This window comes from Solanum pennellii, chromosome 7, assembly GCF_001406875.1.
Source record: "Solanum pennellii chromosome 7, SPENNV200".
Taxonomy (NCBI): Eukaryota; Viridiplantae; Streptophyta; class Magnoliopsida; order Solanales; family Solanaceae; genus Solanum; species Solanum pennellii.
In genome coordinates this window covers 33776443-33787295 of record NC_028643.1, presented here as the reverse complement: position 1 = coordinate 33787295, position 10853 = coordinate 33776443, and the positions used below count along the sequence as shown (strand labels likewise).

General features: G+C 30.7%; 1 protein-coding gene across 1 annotated transcript; it reads right to left on the bottom strand.

The window, feature by feature from the left end:
* Positions 1–9452: 9452 nt before the first annotated feature.
* LOC107024969 (type I inositol polyphosphate 5-phosphatase 13-like) lies at positions 9453–10763 on the bottom strand. Its single transcript, XM_015225870.1, has 2 exons — positions 10146–10763; positions 9453–9701 (listed from the first exon to the last, which is right to left on the bottom strand). The coding sequence occupies exons 1-2, from the start codon at positions 10761–10763 to the stop codon at positions 9453–9455; spliced, it is 867 nt and encodes a 288-aa protein (XP_015081356.1).
* Positions 10764–10853: the final 90 nt, after the last annotated feature.

The following is a 10853-nucleotide window of genomic DNA, read 5'->3' as shown; positions in this document are numbered from 1 at the left end:
TATATACATATATATATACATATATATATATATATATATATATATATATATAAAACAAGAATTACCCTTTAAATTTACCAATTACCAAAACTAACCTTCACTTTTATGAAAAGTTGTGACTTTATGAAAAGTTGCGACTGTTTTGAAAAGTTGCACCTTTAGAAAGAGTTACGAATTTTATGAAGAGGTTCGACAGTTATGAAAAGTTATGACTTTTACAAAAAGTTCTGAATTTAATGTAAGGTTATGATCTTTGTGAAAGGTTGTAACTTTTTCAAAGAGTTATGTCCTACACTTTGTTTAGTATTAATAGAGGTATTTTCTGCCACTATTATTTGTAGGTTTTTTTTCGTTATACGGTAGTCGAATTCAAATACATTAAGTAAGTTTATTATGAATTTTGTTTCTTTCCTTAAAGTCTTCTTTCTCCTACTTCAAGGAGATTAATCTTTACCATAAGTGATAGTTATTTATGACAATTTCTTTTTAATATTTGGTGACCTTTTTAAAACTCTTTTAAAAATTTCAGCAAGAATGATTGAAAATCGATCTTCTTTATCTTCCCTTCCTACAAGCTTATTCATATAAATAAAGAAAAATAATTTTGATCGCAATGTGACATAACTACTGTTGCACCTCTCACTCCACAACTCAGAAAACTGCTGAAATGGTTCAATTCATTATATTTGGTTCTTTAATAACAAACTTTTATATCTGCCTCTATTATTTTAAGTTTTTTTTTTTTGCTTTAGGGGAGTTGAGTTTAAATACATTAATTAAGCTTCTTATTAAGTGTGTTTTGTACCTCAAAGTTTTCTTCGTCCTATCTAATGAAGCTTAATCTTTTACTATTAGTCATAGTAATTCATGTATCTATTGCAATTTCTTTTTTCTATTTTTGCATCTTTTTTTTTTAACTCTGTTAAAACTTCCAGTGAGGATGATTGAAAATTTATCTTCTATTTTGTCTCTTTCTATAGTTTTATTCATATATTTTTTTGGAAAATTTCTTGTGGGTTGTGCTATATTTGATAGCACAAAAGAATAAATATGTGATAACTAGTATGCAACCAATGTTGATGTTTGTTAAAAGATCTAAACAGATTGCTCTCTGCTTTGTCACAGTTAGTATATTATTTTGATTGCTCATTCTTAGGTACAAACATTTTATATGTCATTGCACCCTTCCTAGAATATTAGTATAGAGACAATTAGTTTACTTCTTTATCACAAGTTAACTAATTTGTCGTATTTCTTCGTCTCTTCTTTTTAGGCATAATAAGTGATCAAGTTTTCTTGAAACTAACAAATGTCAAAAATACACTAAAAATATTTTTTTTATCGGTAACGAATACGCACAGTAACGAAGAGTGCTAGAGCCTTTACCTATACATTTATTAATTGTCATTAGATTCAATGTTAGTATGGACTTTTTCCAGGGACATTTTAAATTGTCGCTAAAGATCATTTTTGCCGTAGTGATAACTCTTTCTTTTGATTTTTTTGGTTTTTTAATAAATAAGTAATTACTCTTTCTTTTGGCTTCTTTTAATTAATTTGTGAGCGCAAATTTTAATACAGATTGACAAACTATCATTCTGAAAATATGTTAAACAACATGCGTTTTTCTTATTGATTGTTAGGAAAGTAAGATTGTCTTTGTTATTATATGTGGATATTTTTGAGTTCAAGCACTCAGAAAATTATGCTTTGAGATTTTAATAGTTATGTCTAAAAATTTTAGTTTAGAATATCCAATTATGAATGATGTCGCTTACTGTTTGGTTGATAATTGCATTAATTCTTTATAAACATAATAACCATAACAATAACTATGGTTCAATTCCAAATAAGTTGGGCTGATGATGTGAAACCTAAGCAATAGTATTAACTATTCTGAGACGATGAGGAAAAACATTTATGATACTAACAATATTAGGGTCATAAGAAAGGAGCCGAAGATCCTCCATTTGAATTATCTAATTATGTTCTTGTATGGACCTGATGTTGCACTTTACTTGAAAGTGTTGTTGTTCGAGGCTTTTTTGTCTCTTCTTTTACTTATGATGTTTTTCTTTATAAGTTCTTGGGTTTTAAAAATTTTTGTTACTTCTGACCAACTATTTTCATGGAGATTTCTCAAACTTCTTTATTATACATAAAATATCTCTATGACTCATAATTTTTGTATAAAAAATCAAAAATAAAAAGTATATAGGAGTTTTAATATTTTGGATTACCTTAAGATAAAACGATCTTGAAAATGTAGTATATACATCAAAATTCTAATATTACCGAATGATCAATGTGATCTTAATAACATAGTTCAATCCCGTGCGAAGCACGAGTACTCTACCTAGTTAATTAAGTTTAATTAAAATTAACTATAAATTTAAACACATGCCATGGATGTATTGAATTAATGTAAACACCCGATGCGGCTATGTCCTACCTTTCTAGAGGAGAAGTAGTTTTTCAAGTGTTGAGAAGAAACTAAAATTTTTATTACTTAATTAAAAAAAGTAAAAATATAAAATTATATTTTCTAGACCAAATATCCTTGTTATATTTACATATTTCCAATATATTTCTTACATTCATTTGTTTTTGTAGTTAATTTTCGTATGTAATGATTTAATTTGTGGAATGATTTTTATTTCAGGTATATTTAAATTATTATATTCATACTTAATTAATTTTTTTTATATTTCTATATAAAATATTGATAATTTTAATATGTAATTATTAATAAATGTAAAAGTTAATTTAATAAAAACAAAAAATAATGAAAAATTTAATGATATATATTTAAAATAATTTCTCTCTTTAAAATAATCTTTATATTAAAATTTGTATTGATACTTGTCCTTTTTCGTATTTTGACTCTTAAAAATAATTTTAAAAAATTTATGGCCAAAGACAATCTGCTTATCAAAAACACTTTTTGAATAACTAAGCAAACACAAATTGCTATTTGTCAAAAGCTTTTTTCTACAAATCTATTTAAATCCATTCCTTAGTAGTTATTTTTAGCAGTAATGTCAAACACGGTCTAATTATGTGAAAATAATGAGCCATTTAATTGAAATAAATAAAGAAGATCAGAAGTCAACATTTTAACTAATTGAATGGACTGTAAGCCGATAACATTTGATAAAATATTATTAGCTACTTAATAAAGAGTAAAATAGTTCATCGACTTTTAATGAATATTTTTGTAACACATACAATATATACATAGACCTATAGCTCATTCAATATTCTTTTCCCAAATTGTGGAAGATGCAAAGAATTCTATTCACATAACTTGTTAAGAGCTAATTACATTCTATTTTTATTTTTTAAAATAAAAAAATAACTAAATTTGGTGGAATCGCGATACGTCCCAAAGCGCCCCGATACATCGTGTATGGATTTCGAATACATCCCTCAATATCTCAATACATCACCTCTTGATTTCGTCTGCATCACTCAACGTCTCGATATATCATGTAAAGTGATGTATTCGGCCGATATATTGTGTAAAGTGATATATCCAGAAATACGAGATTGTTGAGATTTTTATAATCTTTTCAAGTGATATTTTTTTTGAAAGAATACAGTAAAATAAGTTGTATATTTACATTATTTTTTTTATTATTAAGAATGGAAAGGGGAAGTGAGAATTATTCACAAAGAGAATAAGGAAGATACAAATGATTTATAAATAAGGGAAAATGCTCAATTATCTCTAACATATGACCGAAATCTAAGGTACACACTTATACTATACCAGGGTCCAATTACCCCCTGAATTTATTTTATAAATAATTTCTATCCCTTTTTAGCCTACGTGGCACTATCTTGTTGGCCCAACGCGTGTTGACTTTTTTTTCAAGCTAGTGCCACGTAGGCCGAAAAGGGGTAGAAAATTATTTATAAAATAAGTTCAGGGATTAAGAGGACCTTAGTATAGTATAAGTGTGTCTCTGAATTTCGAGCATATGTTGGGAGTACTTATGCATTTTCCCTACAAATAATAATGATATATAGCCACATATGGTAAATGAATCAAAATAAATTATATTTTATCACCATTAATTATTCCATTTAATGTAACCATTAAATATAACAGGTTCATTTCATATTTTATCAGCATAATTTCTGAAATTCTATTTTCACTAGAAAAAAAAACTTTTGAAATCCTTAAATTTACAGTTTTTTTTCCATATGTATCATTTTTAATGAGATTATTAAGTATTTTATGTATCTAAAGAATAATTTAGAAATAATCAAAAGAATAATAGTGAAAATTGAAAAGTGATTTTAAATTTATCGTTAAATTTAATTCAGAAGTTGGTTTTAATCTAACTATTGACTTGATCGAAAATATAAAGAAACAATAAAATACTGACAACTATTTCTATTTCTTTCCTTGAAAAAAAATATTTTGCTAAAATTCAAGGAATTGAACTAGGGACCCGAGGTTCTTAATTGAACAAGCTTATCTCTAGAACATAGATCTTTGTTTATAATTAAAGAATGTTCATTTATTCATACATCCACATAATAATGGATATTTTATCTATATACACGAACTAATTTTTCGACAAAGGGCATTCGACTGAGCATCCTTCGCCGGTTATAGCTTCGCCCCTAATCTGTACCATAATATTTAGTTGATGGTAAAAATACAGTTAAACTATTTCACTTTATTGAGTTTCATATATGAATCATTAATAGTGTGAATTTTCTACATGAACTATCACCCAATGGTTAGCGAAACACATCTAAACATCGACAAGACCAAATATTTGTACAGAAATGTTTCTAAGCGTGCTTGTCCATTAAATCTCCGTCCACCTTTATATAAAAACTCTATTTCCTGATACATTAAGTTTTTCAAATATATATTGAAGTGTTTTCTTTAAAAAACTAAACTCCCCCTTTTCAAGTCGAAGATATCGTTGTCACGATAGAGATCGATGAGACACAATTAAGAAAATGGAGAAGGAGATTATGGATATCAAGGTTGCAATAAATTAATTTATATGGAGATAGTTGTTACCTTTAACGTAATACTAATTTATTTAGATTTGTCATGCTGGAATTATTTTTCCATATGGAGTATCACAATATAAAATTTCTAAACAAAAGAGAGAGTGTCATGACCCAAAACGAGTCGTGAGTGGCACCCACACTTACCTCCTTAGGTGGGCGAACCAACACATCTAAACCCCAACATATACCAATAGTTCAACTATAAATAATATAAATAATTCGGAAGCTCAAAACGATACTAAGCAACCAATTTAAATAAGTTTTTAAAGTTTAGTACTTATCATCCCAAAATCTGATAGTCATCACATCAAGGACATCTAATTTCCAATACTAAGTCTAAGAATATCAAATACACTAAACTAAAAGAATAAAATGGTATGTGTCCGAAAGTATAGGACATCATGTCATGACTGAGAGAATCCAACACGAGCTTGAATAGATAGCTCACCCTGGAACTTGTTATGCGGGAGGCTGGCTAGAACTGAGGGAAATCAGAAGTCATAGGTACACTCGCTGCATTTCATAAAAGGAAAACAAAGAAGAAAACAAGTAGGGCTCAGTACGAGGCAACATGTACTGAGTAAGTATCATCGGTCAACCCAAAATAGTAACTAATATACAAAGAATAATAGTATGAACTCAACTATAGCACTTAACATGTGATAAGCAACAAACAACATGAAGAAGTATCAATAACAATAAAGTAAGCACTTATGAAGTCAACGGTATCAAGATCACACATGAGGACTCATACCTCCAACCAAACCATTTTGGGAGTTGAGTTCTTTGAGATTGAATATCTTCCATTAATTCAACATATTTTTCCTTTAATATTATCGTGTCGGAACGTGACACTCCGATCCAAACATATTGTGTCGGAACGTGACACTCCGATCCAAGAATACTGTGTCGAAACATGACACTCCGATCCAAGAATACCGTGTCGGACATGACACTCCGATCCAAGAATACCATGTCGGAACGTGAAACTCCGATCCAATTATACTATTAATTTATCCTTTATTATCACCGCTTTCAATTCATTGTTATATTATTTTCATCAAGCCTTCTTTATTCAAGGCATCACTTCGATAGAGAGGGTTATAGAATGTAAATTCTACGGTCTCAGGATTTCAGACCAATCACAAACCACACAACCAAATCACACAATCACACAGTCAAGTACATAGAGAACTTCACAATATCATTCAAGGCATATCAATCACTATTAAGAGTTTACTATCAAATAGCATAAACCATAACCTACCTCCACCGAAGAATTGATGTCAAGTAACTACTTCTCCAATGCTTTTCCTTTCCTCAATGCTTTGAACCTTTCAATCTATCAAATATATATATACATAATTTGTAAGTTAACAAGCCTATAACCATCCATATTATTCTACGTCTAGCCTAGACCCAAAAACTCCCTAAGTAAACCTTAATTCCTTCCATTAGCATAACTTTAATGTAATTCATATAATATACTACACTTTATATTTAATTACCTATCACAATATGTTAAAATTTAATTTATAATATGATAGAAAAATATTAATTATTCAAGTTTTAAGCCACGGTACCCAGTGGCAGCAAACACATGTTAAATGAAATTGATGGCTACCATTTTAATCTAAAGTATCTTATANCATGATAAATGAAATTGATGGCTACCATTTTAATTCTAAAGGATCTTATGATTTTCAAATCATAACTCCTAATTATTGAATAATTAATGACCACTAATTACCTAACAATTATCCATTCCACAATTTCACAAGACAAATACACATTGCAGTAACAACATGCAACCTCAACAATATTGACTTTTACTTCTTATCCAACTCAAATAATATTAAAACAATAATATGATTTCCACCTATTCAAATATATATACATATATATATATATATCCACTACTCTTTCTCCAGTATAACAAAAGAAACAATCTTATATGCACTGCAACTATATGCAACACAATCTGCCCATATAAAATATAATAATAATAAATTCTATATCTACATTATTCATCAAATTTACATATACATATGTGTTTTTACCTCGACAATTACGTCGTCCCTTTACATTGTGCCTCTTTTTCGTTGTTCTTCTCTTCCGTTTATTTTTTTTTTCTTCTTTGTTTTGCAAACTANAATATAATAATAATAAATTCTATATCTACATTATTCATCAAATTTACATATACATATGTGTTTTACCTCGACAATTACGTCGTCCCTTTACATTGTGCCTCCTTTTCGTTGTTCTTCTCTCCCATTTATTTTTTTCTTCTTCTTTGTTTTGCAAACTATATCTTTGCCCTAATTATTATAAATAACCAATTATAAAAATAACAAAAGTGATCCACCTTACTTCTAATGTTACTTTTCTTAACCACCAACTAAATAAATTATTCAAAACTACCCCACTAATTTCATAATTATAATTATGAGTAGTTCAAAAACCCACTTAAATCTATCGGAAGGTATTTTCTAACATAAAAAGTTCTAGTGATCAAAACGATCGAAAATGGTCGTTACAATAGATACCAATTTACCCATCGTTCGTCCTCGAACGATCAAAGGAAAGGCGAGAGTAGGAAGGATATTTGTCTCAACGATTCTTTCAAAAACATTAGTTCCCAAAGTCTCATATCAAAAGTATCAAACCAATCAATTGGAGACTTACACATCATCTCATACAATGTCTCCAATGGGGTCATCTCAATACTTGAATGATAACTATCATTGCATGTAAACTCGATTAATAACAAAACTATTTTCAATAATCACCAAGTTAATCGCATTCGCATTCGCATCCTCAACATTTTCTCAAGGACCCTGGCACGACCATTTGGTGGAATCTTTTCTCACATAGCCATGATAAAATCTCAAAACCAATACGGGATATAATCAGTGTGAACTTGAAACAACTTCCACACACTCATAGTGCACACACCATCATAGATTTTATTGATATTTTCATCTCACAACATAAACTTTTCAGGAGCTTAAGTTATAAGAATTTAATCTTTAGACATCAGGTACTCATCAAGGGAGAACCAAACTTATCCAAACAAAAGAAGAAAATAATAAAGTAATCATCCATCGAGCGATACACCGAAGCGTACATAACCTCTTACAACATTGTCAAAATGCTATATTAGTAGCTATTATAACAAACCTTAAGAATGACAAAACTACAATGGTCCTCGCATTCCATCACACATAGCCAAAATATAATACCAATGATGAGATAAATCTTAAGTCTATCGAAAAACAATAAATTTTCATGGTAGCTCTCCTATAAATTCTCATAAGCAATGTGATACATGTAGAACCACTCAAATACTTCAACTACAACAAGACAACACTAAATATGTCTTATAGAAAATAACCAAGGTGGAATAACTCTAAATACTCCTTCCATAGTGTCCATATCAAACATTTTCATTCAACTAACTCTGTCTTTTTGATTTTCTAGATATCCACAATCACCAATTTAGTCCCTTTTATAATTGTGCACGCACTTGATTTATCGAACCACACATCCACTAAAGTCAAAACTTTAATACTCACAAAACATCATAACCACATCAATCATCCCAACCCATCATCAGTATCAAAGTATTCTTATAAAATACATGTTCAAATATGTCTATCTCGCTTTCTATTTAAGCATTTGATGAAAAATATGTGTCTCAACAAGGTAATAGCACCAATTTCAAACTTGATAGTACCTCTTCATCGAGATAAAACTATTAAATCACACTCAAAGTCAACTCCACACCACATCCACATATCATGCTTTAGATACCATTTTAAGTCATCGCATACCTCATGCCAACGCTTAGGAAAATTTTTTATCACTCAAAATATTGTGTATACTATAAGCTCATAACCTCTATTCACCATCAAATATCTATGTATCACATCATAACTTTCTATGAGTCCCATCAATAGAGTAGTATTAATTCAACTCTAAATTTCTAATAACCATGTAGAATTATATCTCACCTCGTTCATCATTCTTAACTCATCTATCTCAATTTAACAATCTAACCCCACGTAAAATTCTAAATTTTTCATACCTCACTGTTTGTTACCCAAATCAAAATTCAATCTTCATAAAAGTCGATGAAAAATTCCTAGTAATTCTCTACTAAACTAGTTCACACCTCACAGTCATATCAAAACTCATAGAAAATAAAAATATAAATCTAATTAGTACAACCTTGAAATTGTGGCAGTTCATTCCCTTTTCAAAGAAAATGACAATAATTTAGATTAGAAGTTGAAGCCCTTTATATATTGTTTCATCATCTCAATCATCTAAATTACCTCAACTTGAATGAAAACAAATCCTTTATCCAATTTGAACACTTAATAGCTTGATGAATTCTAATGACAAGATCATTGTTTGTCATATCTCTTAACAGTAAGAAAACTTGCCTTATTACCAATGGCATGTCCTAAACCACATGCAACTGCTGCAACGTCAAGGTCCCCCACATGTACTCGAAGGGTTTTTCTCACCCAGATAGCAATAAGCAAGCCAGCTAGTTGCCTTGATCCTACCTTTTCAAAACTTGATCCTTCATCCAAAGTCTTCCCTATTGCATCCAGCCACCATTGTCCACTGGATGTTCCTTCTAGTCCTACCTACAGCACACAGTAGACAAGATCAAGATAGCATAAGGTGTCACGATCCCCATGGGTCCAAATATAAGTATCCCTCAATCATCAAGATATCCCGTTGAAGTGTGGGACCATCTCATCTAAGAATCTAAAGTGTTAGAGAGAAAAAATCTTTTACTTATAGTATTAGAGCTAAACTCATCTCAACTCTTAGTTATATTGGACTCTGATGTTATATTGCCAACGCTCCAATTTCTAGCCCTGGCATGCAGGGGATAGAATTTTCCACATCGTCAAGGTAATGTGCTGTAGTTTTCTTATATTAATGGTGTTGGAGAATCATCACTTCATGAGCTAGTTTGTTCTTCTTCTTCTTCTTCTTCTTCTTTTTTTAATCTGAGTTAGGTGCAAGGTTCATTTTGTTTACGAGATATAAGGGGTGTACTTTGATAGCTTACAATTTCTTGCTGCAGACATTGCAAGAAAACCGGCTCCCATTTCTACTTCTTTCAACCCAATTACTACAATTTCAACATCCAAAATGACAGAATTCAGCCAAGTTGCAAGTGCTTCCTGTGAGGTTTTTCCTTCAGCAACATTCCACGTGCCAACCAGAATCTTAAAATTCTCTTGTCTGGTGTATAAATGTCTTTTCTGTGCTCTTTCTGATTGCAATATTTGATCAATAGGTCCTGGAGTGGCAAGGGTCCATCCACGTATACCTCCATGATTAGCCAAGCTAAAAACATAATCACCCCCAATTGCCATTTTTATTACAGGATCGGTATGAGCAACCCAATTAGCTACCAAGTTCCCTTCAAGGTCCAGGACCTGTACCATACCACTTATATAGCCAACCCATATTCGAGAACCATGAGCACATAAGCATAGAACAGCACAAGGATGATGATGGAAATCTTGCAAACGGTTTCCATTCCCATCCCACTGCACAAGTAAGCCATTTGAACATCCACTCCAAATCATTCCATCAGATGAAAGCACAAGGGCTTCTGTTTTCTTACTATCTTCTGAAGATGCTCCTGACCCCTTTGTTGCAACTCGACGTACAGCACCGGCAGCTCCCATTATAGCATTGCGTGAACGCTGGAAAAAGTTACCTCCTTGTGACTTTTCTTTTTTAGATTTGGTGACAGACTTGACATTACTCTCATCTTC